Source organism: Microcaecilia unicolor, chromosome 2, assembly GCF_901765095.1.
Source record: "Microcaecilia unicolor chromosome 2, aMicUni1.1, whole genome shotgun sequence".
Lineage (NCBI taxonomy): Eukaryota > Metazoa > Chordata > Amphibia > Gymnophiona > Siphonopidae > Microcaecilia > Microcaecilia unicolor.
This window is the reverse complement of record NC_044032.1, coordinates 458224211-458241082: the sequence shown is the minus strand read 5'-3', so window position 1 is coordinate 458241082 and position 16872 is coordinate 458224211. Positions and strand designations below refer to the sequence as shown.

Here is a 16872-nt window from a genome sequence, read left to right as displayed (position 1 = left end):
TATAGGGAGAGGTACAGTTTGTATTTTATTTGGCACCCCCAATCATTTTGAAACGTTGGCGCCTATGCCTGTACTTACAAAGAACCCCCCCCCACACAAAGTACAGGATTCAACCAATGTTTTTTCCCATCCCACAATGTTACAGAAAAGATCCATAATTAGCTTGAATAAACACATAGCTACAAAGTACACCTGGATACATTTTTATACATATTACATCTTATGAATTCCAGAAAGAAGCTCTCTTTGGTATCTTTGGTACAATTCAAGTACTATAGCGCATTAGCAGTAAATTTGAGAGACTGAGATCATATTTCTTATACCCTGGTTTAGGAGTGAGGTTCAATCCTGTCATGGTATATGCAAAACTTGGAGAAATTGTCTCTAAGATAAACTAATCTGCATTCAGAAAGAGCAATGACCTGATGACAGTGGCATAGCTATGGGGGCCATGGGGGCCTTGCCCCCCCCAAATTGGCTCTTGGGCCCCCGGTTTGGCTGGCAGGGGTCCCTGACCCCAATCCCCGCCAGCTGAAGCGTTTTTCTGTCCCGTGCTGGTCTCGCACTTGCCTCCTCTCTTGTTTGCAGTCGCGCCTTGTATGCTTTCGTTTTAATGAAAGTGAGCATGCTCGCGCTTGCTCAGTTTCATTAAAACGAGCGTGCAGTGCATGGCGCGTTGAAAACAGGAGAGGAAGCAAGTGCGAGATCAGCATGGGACAGATAAATGCTTCAGCTGGTGGGATTTGGGGACCCCCACCATCAAAGGTACCTTGTGGCGGCAGCGGGGAGGGGGGTTGGAAGCAGTGGCGGCAGTCGGAAGCGGCGGGGGAGGGGGGCAGTGGCTGGGGGAGGTGGGCTAAAATGTGCCCCCCCCACTTTGGGCTCTGGCCCCCCCTCCCACCGAGGTCTGGCTACGCCACTGCCTGACGAGTGCTAAATTGCCAATTAAGCAAACAGTGGGGGTGGGGATGGGAATAAAGCAAAGAGCCATGCCCCCAAAGTTCTCCTAGTGCATATTATTTGATGAGTTCACACTCATATGACATAGGGCTAAATTCAATAAATAGAGCCAAAAAAATCAGCGCCAAAAAAAACCTACTGCTTAGTGCTATTCTATAAATAGTGCTCAAAGTTAGGTGCCGTTTATAGAATAGCACTTAGCGCCGGGAACCACGACTACTTTTAGGCATAACCATTTACACCAATGAAACTGTGGTGTAACTCCCTGCATCGAAATTAGGCACAGATCCCCTTTATTCTATAACAATGCACATAAATTGTGGGAATGTCCTGATCTGCCTATGACGATCCACAAGTAAAATTTACATGCATAAATTTTAATTAATGCCAATTAGCACTAATAATTGCTAGCATTCAATTTAATTGGTTCATTATTCAGTTAAATTGCGTGTACAAATTGGGCACATGCCCAAATTTTCACACGCAATTTTTTGTGACTTTTATAGAATTCGGGGGTAGTGCGCACTATTATCTGAAGATATGGGATGAACTTTTGGGTGGCCAATGACAATTCCTATAAATTTCTAATGACAGCCCATCCTTCATAAATAGTCTTTTATCCTCATACTTGGCTTTTGAAAATGGCCCTTCCCATACTTGTTATTACTCAGTTCATTGTTGTTTGTCCTCCTGTGCATCCCCTCTCTCCATCTCTGAACATGATTATTTTTCATTTGCTAGCATTTCCAAATATCTGTTTACCATGGTCAACTTCATGACTTCAAATGATGACTTGAACACTTACCATCAGATTTTATATATGGTGCCCAAAATTGGGTGCGATCCTGGATGAGCACCTAACTAAATTGACTAACATGCCAATAATTGGGTGCTAATTGACGCTAATCATGAATTTGAATTTGGGTGCACATTTTGCTATGTGCTATTCTATAACAATGTGCATCCAAATCCCATAGTGCACAACCCAAAAGGGTGCATGGCCATGAGAGGTCCATGGGCAGATCAGGGCCATTCCTAAAATTTGCATGCGGCATTATAGAATAATGGGGATGTGCACTTAAATTTGATGCTTGGAATTATACCTGGTTTCAGCAGGTGTAACTCCTGGCGCCTAAATTTGTGTGCTGAAATTGACACTCAATGCAGTAGAATAGCAATGAATGCTGATTTTTTTCAGCCCTTATTTTTGAGCACCACCTACTGAGTCTAGCCCTTAGTGTACATTCACACAAAAATAATTCTTGAAACAGTAAAGAAGCATAAATCTGGTAAGACTGCATAATCTCTTCTTCTCTTATTGAATAAATACTGTGAGGCCCCTGGGGTTTTTTTTAAACACTTTTAAGAGTGGCCTAAAATTTTTGGCCTAACGCAGTGGTAGTTTATCACATGCAACTATATTACATTTTAGTGAATGCCACATGAATGCCTGACTTAAAGAAAAGTGCAGCTTTACATAAATTGTACAAATAACAGCTAAAATGTTCTTGCCTAAAACTAGGTTTAGGCTTGAAAAAGGGCCACAATAAATCTTCAAGACATATGGTGATAATGATTCTGTGCTTAACTTTTTTTTTTAAATCAAATTAATTGTCTTCTAATGAATTGACTCCAAAGCATCTTAGACAGCTACATCAGAGGTTACATTCTATGAGAAAGTACAGGTGAATTTAGGTATAGTGACATAGCTTGGTTTGAACTGTGTTCTGTTTTACAGGCTGCCAATATTACTACTTGCCCTGGGGCAATGTTAAACCAGTGGTTGTACTGTCCTCATACTGGGAAGACATTAGTCACAGAACAGATGCACAAAATATGCTTCACCATACTGTTGACCAGCTGGTATGTACAATTGAATTTTAAGAGTAGATGACTGATTAAAATACTTTAAAGGATTTTTACTTTTATTACAAATGTAATTTTAAAACATTCATACTGTTTCTTATTGTCAGACTGTGTATTGTCAGACTTGGTTTGATTCTATTCTGATTTTACCTGTGTCATTCTCAATATCATCTACTTGATAAACTGCTGACTTTAACTCCTTCTAATCCTATCCTATTAAAAAAAAAATTGGAAACCTGTCTTTCCACTTGCAGAGTTTCTGACTTGAATGCATTGAATCCCAAACATAACATTTTGCTTTGGCCACAAATGGTTTCCAATAACCATCTTTATTTAATGACAAAGGTTCCAGCACCGGACCTCTTCCAGATACAATCAGGCGATCTGGAGGAATATATATATATATATATATATATATATATATATATATATATATATATATGTCGGATAAGCACATGCTCTGTTTAACTGCATGTCGTACTTCGGTCCCGTTTTTGGCGCCATCAATTTCTATGGGGACAAACTTCAGTTTAGGGCACCACTGATAAGTGCAAGATTCGTTTATATGCATAGTTTAAGACTGCTCCTTCTTAGGAAAGACTCCGCCTAAGCACGCGCATGGAATATGGAAGCCGATTGGCGCGTGACAACCAACGAGATTTCAAATTTACCGCCCCTTTAACTGCCACAGGTAGAATAAGCGAAAGAATGTTGTTAGAGTGTACACTGGACTCGTCGTCGTCGTGCAACTGTAAGACTTTAACACTGGCTGAACGAATAGAAGTTCTTAAAAAATTAGAAAACAAAGTCAAGCATCTATTGCTAAAGAATATGATGTCAATCCCAGTCAAATTTCACGTATCTTGAAGCAGAAAGACCAGCTTCTGGAAGACTGGCAAAATAATACAAATCCGCACCGGAAACGAAAACGGGCGGGAAAAGCTGAGGAGGTAGAAGATGCTCTTCTTCGGTGGTTTTCTCAAGTCAGGAGCAGACAGTTTCCTGTCAATGGTCCACTGCTTATGGAGAAAGCTAATCAGCTAGCTGAAAGTCTTGGACTAACTGAATTCAAAGCCACTGTTGGATGGTTGGAAAGATGGAAGGAGAGGAACAACATAAAATTCAAGAAACAGCATGGTGAAAAACAAGATGCTGATAACTTTGTTGCTGAAAATTGGGTTGTTTCAGTTCTTCCTACCATCTTGAATGAGTTTGCACCTCGTGACATTTTCAATGCTGACGAAAACGGTCTCTACTGGCGAACGATTCCCGATGGAACACTTGCATTGAAACAAGCTGAAACTACTGGAGGTAAAACGTCGAAGGACCGACTGACGATCCTCCTTTGCTGTAATATGGATGGGAGTGAGAAGATGAAACCCCTCGTCATTGGAAAGAGCAAACAGCCCCGTTGCTTCAAGAATGTTAAGCGACTTCCTGTGCCATATGATGCTAACGCAAATTCATGGATGACTGGGGAAATTTGGAAGCAGTGGCTAAAGAAGTTAGACACTAGAATGTGGGCACAAAAGCGTCAGATTTTGTTGCTTTGTGATAATTGTGCTGCACACAGTGATGATGTCAGGCTGTCTAACGTCAAGGTGGTCTTCTTGCCACCAAACACTACCTCTCTGATCCAACCTATGGATCAGGGCATAATAGCCAATTTCAAACAACATTATCGGGCTCTTGTGCTACCTCGTCTGATGAGCATTATGGATGACCAGACTGGCAAGGATAAATGTGCTGTTGAACTGGCTCATAATCTATCACTGTTGGATTCCCTACATATGCAGAAAGAAGCCTGGAATCATGTTACACAGGCAACCATTGTGAACTGCTACAAGAGAGCAAGCTTTGTTAAGGATGTGGAGAGGGACGAAACAGATGCAGCTGTTGCAAATGCATCAGATGAACAGGCTATTGACATCCCAGCCTGTGCTACTGAAGAGGAGTTTCATCACTACATAGCTGTTGATTATGATCTACAAACAGCTGACGACAGCACTAATGTCAAGATATGCGCCTACATGCAGGCAACGGCTGATGATGAAACAGATGATGAAATGAGCAGCGAGGCACATGCTGACGAAATTCAACAACCTCCTGTCACTTTTGCAAGAGCGCTGGAGAGTCTCAACACCGTGCGGGCCTATCTGGAGGCCACTGGATGTCAGTGCTATGACAGTTTTTACCATCTGGCAGACGTAGTCTATGGAACTCACAGACACAAGAGTGTACAGAGGACTGTGACTGATTACTTCAAGTAAGCCTAACGTCAGTTAACGGAGACTGTATACTGTACGTATAATAAACAGTACTGTACATATGTTTATCAGATGTCAAGCTTCTTTGTGTCACAATGGTTAAGTGCACGCTCTGGTTAACTGCATGTATTTCTTTGGTCCCAGACCCTTGCACTTAAGCGGATTGCACTGTATATATAGATCTAGATATATAGATATGTATATATAGATATTGCTAATTTTAAGCACAGACATCAGGCTGCTCACTGTCATTGGACACTGAACTCACAAATTGTTCCTGCAATGCTGTTTGACAGTGTTGGTATGATAAGGCTGGATGATTATTGAACAAGATTGGAAATGTTTAAAGTGTCTTCACTGCATGGATTAAGAAAGAGATCTATGAACGGAATTTTGGCTGGATGGCTCGTCATCACTGCAGGGGAAGCTAAGTAATATTCAGTAGCTTTCAAGGATCATTAATTGTGGACTGGCCTGTTCACAGAGCAATTAAGCATTTGTAAAAATTTTTGATATATACTTTGTGTGATCCTCTGTGTGAGTTACTGGGGATGAATGAATGTTTTAATATATTTTGATAGATTGTTTGTAATAAGGAGCATTTTGTGTATAAATCTAAAGTTTTAGTCATTGGGATTTATAAAAGTAATTAGAAGTAATTAGAATTAAGAAGTAATTCTAGTTTTAATTTGGTTAGTCCCAAATTTTGGTATTAGTTAATATTTTATGCCAATAAGTACAGAGTGATGCACTTGGGGTGCAGAAACCCATAAGAGAGATAACAGATAGGAGGAGAAAGATTGATAAGCTTGACTCATGAGAGGGACCTTGGGTTGATGGTGTCCGAGGATCTGGAGGTGAAGAAATAATGCGACAGGGTGGTGACCTTGACCATAAGGATGCTAGGCTGCATAGAGAGGAGTCTAACCAGCAGATGAAAGGAGGTGTTGATGCCCCTCTACAAGTTGTTAGTGAGGCCCCACTTGGAGTATTGTGTTCGGTTTTGGAGGTCGTATCTTAAGTACATAAGTACATAAGTACATAAGTAGTGCCATACTGGGAAAGACCAAAGGTCCATCTAGCCCAGCATCCTGTCACCGACAGTGGCCAATCCAGGTCAAGGGCACCTGGCACGCTCCCCAAGCATAAAAACATTCCAGACAAGTTATACCTAAAAATGCGGAGTTTTTCCAAGTCCATTTAATAGCGGTCTATGGACTTGTCCTTTAGGAATCTATCTAACCCCTTTTTAAACTCCGTCAAGCTAACCGCCCGTACCACGTTCTCTGGCAACGAATTCCAGAGTCTAATTACACGTTGGGTGAAGAAAAATTTTCTCCGATTCGTTTTAAATTTACCACACTGTAGCTTCAACTCATGCCCTCTAGTCCTAGTATTTTTGGATAGCGTGAACAGTCGCTTCACATCCACCCGATCCATTCCATTCATTATTTTATACACTTCTATCATATCTCCCCTCAGCCGTCTCTTCTCCAAGCTGAAAAGCCCTAGCCTTCTCAGCCTCTCTTCATAGGAAAGTCGTCCCATCCCCACTATCATTTTCGTCGCCCTTCGCTGTACCTTTTCCAATTCTACTATATCTTTTTTGAGATACGGAGACCAGTACTGAACACAATACTCCAGGTGCGGTCGCACCATGGAGCGATACAACGGCATTATAACATCCGCACACCTGGACTCCATACCCTTCCTAATAACACCCAACATTCTATTCGCTTTCCTAGCCGCAGCAGCACACTGAGCAGAAGGTTTCAGCGTATCATCGACGACGACACCCAGATCCCTTTCTTGATCCGTAACTCCTAACGCGGAACCTTGCAAGACGTAGCTATAATTCGGGTTCCTCTTACCCACATGCATCACTTTGCACTTGTCAACATTGAACTTCATCTGCCACTTGCACGCCCATTCTCCCAGTCTCGCAAGGTCCTCCTGTAATCGTTCACATTCCTCCTGCGACTTGACGACCCTGAATAATTTTGTGTCATCGGCGAATTTAATTACCTCACTAGTTATTCCCATCTCTAGGTCATTTATAAATACATTAAAAAGCAACGGACCCAGCACAGACCCCTGCGGGACCCCACTAACTACCCTCCTCCACTGAGAATACTGGCCACGCAATCCTACTCTCTGCTTCCTATCTTTCAACCAGTTCTTAATCCATAATAATACCCTACCTCCGATTCCATGACTCTGCAATTTCTTCAGGAGTCTTTCGTGCGGCACTTTGTCAAACGCCTTCTGAAAATCCAGATATACAATATCAACCGGCTCCCCATTGTCCACATGTTTGCTTACCCCCTCAAAAAAATGCATTAGATTGCTAAGGATGTAAAAAGACTTGAAGCGGTGTACAGAAAAGCTACAAAAATGGTATGGGATTTGCATTGCAAGATGTACAAGTAGAGACTTCTGACCTGAACATGTATAGTATACCCTGGAGGAAAGGAGAAACAGGGGTGATATGATACAGATGTTCAAATATTTGAAAGGTATTAATCCACAAACAAACCTTTTCCAGAAACGGGAAGGTGGTAGAACTAGAGGACATGAATTGAGTTTGAAAGGGGGCAGACTCAGGAATAAAGCGAGGAAGTATTTTTTCATGGAGAGAGTGGTAGATTTATTTATTTATTTTAATTTTATTTATTTATTTATGCATTCTTGTATCCCACTGTTATCAAAAAACAAGTTTCGGTTCAAAGTGGTTTTACAGTTCTGGTTTGTGGTTACAGTATTTGTTTACATTTACAAGTTTTGTTATAGTTTAACATGATGATTTACAAATGCAGTTTATATTAAGGTTTAGTTATGTATATAATGGTAGTGATTATTATTTGGACTGGACATTGATTGCTAAGTTAATTTGTTGTAGAATTTTTTAAACAGGTATGTTTTTAGTTCTTTTCTGAATTGATGATAGTTTGTGATGCTTCTCGTGAACCTTGGTATTGGGTCCCAACATTTGTAACCCAAGTAGATAAGTCCAGCCATGTAAATAGATTTGTAGGTTATATTTCTACAGGTTGGTAGATGGAGAAGTAGGTAGTTTCTGGGTTCATGTTTCTTGGTGATAGTTCTATCAGGTCTACATGTACTGTGGTGACTGCCTGAATAATGTCTTGCAGATGATGATGCTCGCTTTGAATAGTCTTGCCTTGATTGGCAGCCAGTTTAGTGATTTGAGTAATGGGGAGGCTCTTTAGTATTTTGATTTCTTGAAGATTAGCCTTTCTGTTGTGTTTTGGATGGTTGTAGTGATTTCAGTGCGCATTCCTTGCAGCCAACATTGCAGTAGTCAAGTTTTGATAGTATCGTCGATTTAGTATTAACCTGTATGATTGTCTTGAAAAATAATCTCTGATCCTTCTCAGGTTCCATAGTGTTCTGAAGCATCTTGTTGTTACTGCTGATATTTGACTATAGTGGTAGGTGTTTGTCGAGAATAATTCCCAGTATTTTTAACTGTGTTTCATTGTTGTATGTTTAGTGGTTGAGTGTGAAATTTTGATAGGCTGTTGGGTTCTGTGGACTTGACAGTACCAGGAATTTGGTTTTGTCTCTGTTTAATTTTAATTTTAAGGTTTCTGCCCAGTTTTTTCATGAGGAAAGGTATGTAGATAGTAATATCATCTACATAGATGAATGGATTGAAACCCATTTTCTCTAGTTTATTTCTGAGTGGAGACATCAGTATGTTGAACAGTGTTGGTGATATTGGAGAGCCCTGTGGTACTCTGCACTCAGAGATCCAGGATCTTGATAGCTGGTTAGACATCTTTATAAAGTAGGATCTGTTCTTTAGGAAACTGTTGAACCATGTGGCCACTTTACCACTGACTCCTATGTGATCGAGCAGTGTCATCAGTGTTGCGTGGTCTACTAGGTCAAATGTGCTAGACATGTCGAATTTCATTAGTAGTATGTTCTGCCCTTGGCTTATTAAGCTTCTGAATTTTGTTGTCAGGGTGGCTAGGACCATTTCAGTGCTGTGTTGTGGCCTGAACCCTGATTGGGATTTAGGTAAGATTGAGAATTTTGATAGGTATTCCATTAGTTGTGTTACCAGTCCCTCCATCATTTTGGTCAATAGTGGTATTGAGATCACTGGCCTGTAGTTTATGATGTCACTGATCTTGTTGGGGTTAGGGGCAAGTATGATTTTTTCACTTATAGTAGCTCATCATTGAACAGGGTCTCGGTTGTTTCTTGTTTTTGTTTTTAGTGGTAATGACCTTAAAGCTTTCAAACAGGTAGAAAAAGCGACGACCAAAACCAGAAGGATGCTTGGGTGCATAAAGAGAAGCATGACCAGCAGGAAAAAGGAGATGATAGTGCTGTTGTATAAGTCTCTGGTGAGGCCCCATTTGGAGTACTGCGTGCAGTTCTGGAGACCGCACCTACAGAAAAATATAAACAGGATGGAGTCGGTCCAGAGGGCGGCTACGAAATTAGTAAGCGGTCTTGAATGCAAAAATTATAGGAACAGGCTTATGAACCTCAACCTGTATACACTGGAATAGAGGAGGGAGAGAGGAGACATGATAGAAATGTTTAAATATCTCAAGGGCATTTATGTACAGGAAGAGACCCTTTTCCAAATGAAGGAGAGCTCTGGAATGAGGGGGCATATGACAAAGTTAAGAGGGAATAGGCTTAGGAGTAACCTAAGGAAGTATTATTTCACAGAAAGGGTGGTGGAGGCGTGGAATGGCCTCCCGGTGGAGGTGGTGGAGTCAAGGACTGTTCCAGAATTTTAAAAGGCATGGGATAAGCATGTAGGATCGCTTAGGAACAGGTAGAATTGGGGGTTACAGAGGATGGGCAGACCGGATGGGTCATATGGCCTTTATCTGCCGTCATGTTTCTGTTTTGTCCAGTGTGTGTATGCATGTTTCATCCCAGTTCCTCATGAAATGGATGTTATTTGGTTTTAGGTTTTTATGGTTGTTTTCCACTGTTTCCTAGGTGTGGTTATCCACCTTTCCTCTGGTCATGATTGTGTGTGTTGATATCGGTTTTCTTATCTTCCCACTTGCTTTCCATTTCAGTGTGAAAGTTAGCTTTCTGTGGTCTGACTATGGTATCTCTTCCCATTTGTGGTTTTCTATTTTGTGATAGTTGTTAGTCAGTAACCTGTGTGCTAGTATGTCCAGCTGGTGCCCTTTTGTTTGGGATGAGGTTCCTTTTTCTATAGTGAAGTTCCATTGATTTAGGAAGTTTATTAGAATTTTGGTGTTATTGTCATTCTGCTTGTCTAGGTGCAGATTGCTATTGTCAATTAGTAAGACATTCTGTTAGTTTGTGCATGTGTTTGATATGAAGTTCATGAAATCATCTTGTGTTTTTGTCCAGCTTCCTGGGGGTCAGTAGAACATAGCTGGCCTACGAGTGTTATGTCTGTGATTTGGCATGTTAGTATTTCAATCATTGGGGATATGTGTTTAGTGTCTTCCTCAACGGTGAAGGTGGGTTTGCATATGATTGCAACTCCCTCTCCTTTTTTAAAATTTCTATTTAGGTGTATTGTTTTGTATCCTGGTAGGCATAGGTTCAGCAATACTGGGTCTTCTTCTAGGTGTAGCTATGTTTCTGTTATGAGTAGAAGTCTTAGGTTTTCCGTTTCAATCCAGTCTCTCAGTATGGCTGTCTTGTTGACTGCCGATCGTGCATTTATGTATCCTGTGGATATCTTTTTGTATGTATCATTGTTAGTCACTGTGAGTTTGATGGTCTGTAGTTGTCTATGCTGTCCGACTGTTTTAGTGTTGTGGTCTTGATGTGTGTTGTTGTGGCTTGTCTTTTTGTTATATTGTTGCAGGTTATTCTGGTTTGTCTTTTCGTTGTTAGCTGTTGGTTTAGATACTTGGAATGCCTTCCCACAGGAAGTGGTGGAGATGCAACTGCGTGGGATAAACACAAAGAAATCCAGTTCAGAAGGAATGGATCCACAGAAGCTTAGCAGAGATTGGGTGGCAACATTGGTAATCGGGAAGCAAAGCCAATTCTGTGCAGACTTCTACAGTCTGTGCCCTGAAAATGAAAAGGACAAATCAAGGTCTGGTATACATATAAAGTATCACATGTAATAGTAATATAGTAGATGACAGCAGATAAAGACCTGTATGGTCCATCCAGTCTGCCCAACAAGATAAACCCATATGTGCTACTTTATATGTATACCTGACCTTGATTTATCCTTGACATTTTCGGGGCCTAGACCGTAGAAGTCTGCCCAGTACTTGCCCCGCCTCCCAACCACTGGTGCTGCCACCCAATCTCTGCTAAGCTTCTGAGGATCTATTCCTTCTGAACAAGATTCCTTTATGTTTATCCCACGCATTTTTGAATTCTGTTACCGTTTTCATCTCCACCATCTCCCGTGGGAGGGCATTCCAAGTACCCACCACTCTCTCTGTGAAAAAATACTTCCTGACATAATGAGTTTATCTTGTTGGGCAGACTGGATGGACAGTACAAATCTTTATCTGCAGTCATCTACTATGTTACTATGCATATGCTTAGTCTATAGCAGAAGTCTCCGTATCCATTTTATTTCTTGTTTGAAAATTGAGATTTGCCATTTGTAGATGATCCACTGAGCACCTTTCCTTAATGCAGTGGGTCCCAAACTTTTTTTTGGTTCATGGCACCCTTAGTGTCTGAGCAATGTTTTGCGACACCCCTCCCCCATGGCCACACAGGTTTCCACCCCCCCAGCCATACAAGTCCCTACTGTCCCTTCCACCACACAGGCCACTACCCCCTCCTGCAGTGCATCATCTCTAATATGTCTCCCTCTCTCCCCCATGCACCATCTCTCTCGTCACTCCATCTCTAAGTCCAACATTTCTCCTTCTCCATGCAGCATGTCCCCCTCCCCTCAACCCCCATATACAAGATTTCACCCCTGTGCTGTATCGCTCCCTTCCTCCCCCTCCAACCCATGCCCCTCATTCCTCCTGCAGCATCTCTCCTTCCCTCCCTACCCCACCCACAATTGTCCCTCTGCTTCAACGAGACCCCGGAAGTGACAGAAATTGCCACACGATGCCTGTTGCTAACCCAGAAGCCTCTCTTTTGCCATGTCCTGCCCCCAGGTTAGCAGCAGGGAGCATGTAGGAATCACTGCCTTGGACCCGCTGAAGCAGGAGTGGCACTGTTAAGGGTGCAGTTGCAGTACCTTTTTTAGCAGCAGCGGTGGCAGCGGGGGGCAGGATTCACTACTCTTGCAGGGCCAGTGATTCACTGTGACGTGAGCTTGCCCTTATCCCATCTTGGTCTGCGGCACTGCCTTAGTGGAACTCCCATTCTCTCCCTTCACATTCTCTACCTCTGTGGACTCCAACCACCAGTGGCGTAGCAAGGGGGGGGGGGAGGGGTGGTCCGCCCCGGGTGTCAGCTCGGGGGGGGGGGTGCTCCCTGCCAGCTCCCCCCCCGGGTGCAGCACGATGACACCCGCCCCCCCGACCCAGTGCCTACCCTCCTCAGCTCCCTCCAACCAGCTAAGCACCCTACCTTTAAAGAAATTTTGGAAGCCATGGAGAGGCAAGGCGCAGTGCCTCGCGCCTGCAAGTAAAAGAAGCGTGGATCGTCATCGGGCCTTCCCTCACGCTGTCTGTCCCACCCTCCACTGACGCAACTTCCTATTTCCGCAAGGGCGGGACAGAAAGCGTGAGGGAAGGCCTGATGACGATCCTCGCTTCTTTTACTTGCAGGCGCGAGGCGCTGCGCCTCACCTCTCCATGGCTTCCGAAATTTCTTTAAAGGTAGGGTGCTCAGCTGGTTGGAGGGAGCTGAGGAGGGTAGGCACTGGGTCAGGGGGGGTGTTGATGTGCTGAGGGGGGGGGGGGGTGTCATCGTGCTGCACCCGGAGGGGGTGCAACGGCGAACCGCCCCGGGTGGCAGCCCTTCTTGCTATGCCACTGCCAACCACACCAGTCATAGGAATTCAGCAACCCACTGTACTTTTCCAAGGTGAAAAAGAGGCAAATGACTGCAAACTCTTTAGCATTTAGGCTGCTACCCAGGACCCAGCAACCACAGGCACCAGCACCTGAATATTCGGTTTATGTGGCCGGCTATCTTCTATGGCTAAGTGCGATATTCAGCACTTAACCGCATAACCAACACCAAATAAAGATAGGACTGACTTATATGAGGTCTGATTTGACCACTAAGGTGGTTAAGGGCTATATATTGGCACTTGAATGTCAGCTCCACTCCAGACTGCCCACAAAATAGCCAGCTTTCACTTAATTTTTTAATTTTATTTATTTTTCTTACATTTGTACCCCGCGCTTTCCCACTCATAGCAGGTTCAATGCGGCTTACATATTATATACAGGTACTTATTTGTACCTGGGGCAGGTTAAGTGACTTGCCCAGAGTCACAAGGAGCTGCCTGTGCTGCAGTAGGAATTGAACCCAGTTCCCCAGGACCAAGGTCCACCACTCTAACTACTAGGCCACTCCTCCACTCCACTCCACTTTAGTGGTCTGTGGTAATATTCTGCAGCACTGACTGGTTAAGTGCCGCTAAATATCAGAGCATAGCCTCTAATAAGCAATTTAACCATCTAGGATGTTTCTGGCCAGTTAAATTGCTTTGAATATTGACCCCTCCCTTTATAATTTTAGTGAAATCACTGAACATAAGAATAACCATACTGGGTCAGACTAATGATCCATCTAACCCAGTATCCTGCTTCCAACAGTGGCCAATAGGTTACAAGTACCTGACAGAAACTCAAATAGTAGCAACACTCCATGCTACCAATCTCAGGGCAAGCAGTGGCTTCCCCAGCATCTAGCTCAATAGCAGACTAAGGACTTTACCTCAGGAACTTGTCCAAACCTTTTTTAAACCCAGATATGCTGTCCGCTGTTACCTCATCTTCCGGCAAAGAGTTCCAGAGCTTAACTATTCGTTAAGTGAAAAAAAATTCCTCCTATTTGCTTTAAAAGTATTTCCATGTACCTTCATTGAGTGTCCCCTAGTCTTTGTACTTTTTGAAAGAGTAAAAAACTTGATTCACTTCTACTTTTTCTTCAACACTCAAGATTTTGAAGACTTCAATCATATCTCTCCTCAGCCATCTCTTTTCCAAGTCTTTCCTCATATGAGAGGAGTTCCATCCCCTTTATCATTTTGGTTGCTCTTCTTTGAACCTTTTCTAATTCTGCTATATCTTTTTTTAAATACGGCGACCAGAACTGAATGCAGTACTCAAGGTGAGGTCACACCATGGAGCGATACAGAGGCATTATAGTATTCTCGGTCTTATTTACCATTCCTTCCTAATAATTCCTAGCATCCTGTTTGCTTTTCTGGCCACCATCACACACTGGGCAGAAGATTTGAGCGTATTGTCTGCAACGACACCAAGATATTTTCTTGGGTGCTGACCCCCAAGGTAGACCCTTGCATCAGGTGACTATGATATGCATTGTTTTCCCCAATGTGCATCACTTTGCATTTATCCACATTAATTTTCATCTGACATTTGGATGCCCAGTCTTCCAATTTCCAAAGGTCTTCCTGAAAGTTTTCACAGCCTGCATGTGTTTTAAAAACCTTGAATAATTTTGAGTCATCTGTGAATTTAATCACCTCACTTGTCATTCCAATTTCCATATCATTTATAAATATGTTAAATAGCACCGGTCCCATTAGAGATTCCTGCGGCACTCTACTCATTATTCACCCTCCTTCATTGAGAGAAATGGCCATTTAACCCTACCTTCTGTTTTCTGTCCAGTAACCAATTCCTAATCCACAACAGAACATTGCCTCCTATCCCATGACTCTTTAATTTTATCAGGAGTCTTCCATGAGAAACTTTGTCAAAAGCTTTCTGAAAATCTAGATATACTACATCAACCGGCTCACCTTTATCGACATGTTTATTCGTGCCTTCAAAGAAATGAAGCATATTGGTGAGGCAAGACTTCCCTTGGCTGAACCCGTGATGACTCTGTCCCATTAAGCTGTTTATCTATGTGTTCTGTAAATTTTATTCTTTATAAGAGTTTCCATTATTTTACCCGGCACTGACATCAGGCTTACCAGTCTGTAATTTACCAGATCACCCCTGGAACCCTTTGTAAGAATCGGCTTTACATTGGACACCCTCCAATCTTCAGGTACTATGGGCCATTTTAACGACCGTTTGCAGATTACTAATAGCAGATTAGCAATTTAATGTTTCAGTTCTTTGAGTACCCTTGGATGCATGCCATCCACTCCTGCTGATTTACTACTCTTTAATTGTTGATTTGGCTCAATACATCTTCTGGGTTCACTGAGATTTCTTTCATTTCCCAGGCATCATCATCCTTGAAAACCATTTCTGGTACAGGCAGTGGTGTGCTGGAGCAGGCTCTCACAGGCTCTCGAGAGCCGTTTGTTAAGTTTTTAAGAATTTTGGAGCCGGTTCTCCATGGCTACTTTAACAAATGGATCCCAAAATGTGGGCTTGGGCCCCTCCTGAATTCTCATTTACTTTGCTGGCGAGAGAGAGCCCCCTGTTAATAATTTACCAGCACATCCCTGGGTACAGGTAGTTCTCCGAGGACAAGCAGGCTGCTTGTTCTCACGACTGGGTGACGTCCGCGGCAGCCCCCACCAACCGGAAAGAAGCTTCGCGGGACGGTCGGCACGCAGGGCACGCCCACCGCGCATGCGCGGCCGTCTTCCCGCCCGTGCGCGACCGCTCCCGCCAGTTCCTTTTTTTCCGCGCCTGGAGAGAGTCGTGTTTTGCGCTCTCTCTGTTCAGCCGCCGGATCGTCGATCGCGTTTACGCCGATCGTGCTTTTTTCTTTGTTTATTTCGGTCTAGTTACCGTCCGGTTTCTTTTTTTCCAAAAAAAAAAAAAAAAAAGAAACCCTGCGCGTGTGGGACACGCGCTCCCTCGCTTCCAGCGGGGACGCCACGTTGCGGCCTAGTGGCCGCTCGGTCGTTGTTTTTCGTGGTGTGATTTTAGCCACCATTGACGACTTTGACTTCGCCGACGCGATTTTTCCGTCGATGTCCTCGAAGGTCCCGAGTGGATTAAAAAGTGTGGTCGCTGCGGCCGGCGATCTCGCAGACCGACACCCACGCTTGGTGCCTCCAGTGCCTCGGGCCGGAGCACAATCTCAAGTCGTGTTCTTTGTGTCTCGGTCTCCGGAAACGGACTCAGGTTGCGAGGCAAGTTCTGCGGGACCGTCTTTTTTGGAACTTGCGCCGGGCCCCCTCGACGTCGACCTCGACGGCATCGGTATCGACGCCCGGCCCTTCGGTACCGGTATCGATGCCCGAGACATCGGCACCGATGGCAGCGACCCCAGGAGAACAGGTCCCGTCGGCCCGCCGGTCCGCCGGTGAGAGTGGGGGTGAGAGGCCGCGTGGGCAGTCTGGCCCCGGTCACGCCCCTCAGCTCGTGGCCCACGGGAACGAACCCTGTCTGACCCGGTACCTCGAGACCGAGGGGGATCGACCTCTTCCTCCTCCATGCCCTCCGGCGCCGGTGACGTGCATCGGAAGAAAGATAAGAAGCGTCGTCACCGGTCGCCTTCGGTGCATCCCGAAGAGGAGGCGACGCCGAAGCGTCATCGTCATGAGGAGAGGTCTCCGTCGGTGGTGGAGGTACCGACGCGTCGGGGTTTCCGGCACCTCGGTGCCGTCTCCTGGCCCCCCAGCAGCTTCCGGCACCGACACCCTTACCGGCCCCACCGCCTTTCCCGGCAGCGGGCCTGGACGAGTGCCTCAGAG

At 44.1% G+C, this 16872-nt stretch overlaps 1 protein-coding gene across 1 annotated transcript in view; it reads left to right on the top strand.

The window, feature by feature from the left end:
- DYSF (dysferlin) overlaps window positions 1-16872 on the top strand; it is a 591346-nt gene that overhangs the window by 212306 nt on the left and 362168 nt on the right. The window contains exon 21 of the mRNA XM_030190967.1: window positions 2699-2823. Coding sequence (XP_030046827.1) covers window positions 2699-2823 — 125 coding nt within the window. The remainder of the gene's footprint in view (window positions 1-2698; window positions 2824-16872) is intronic.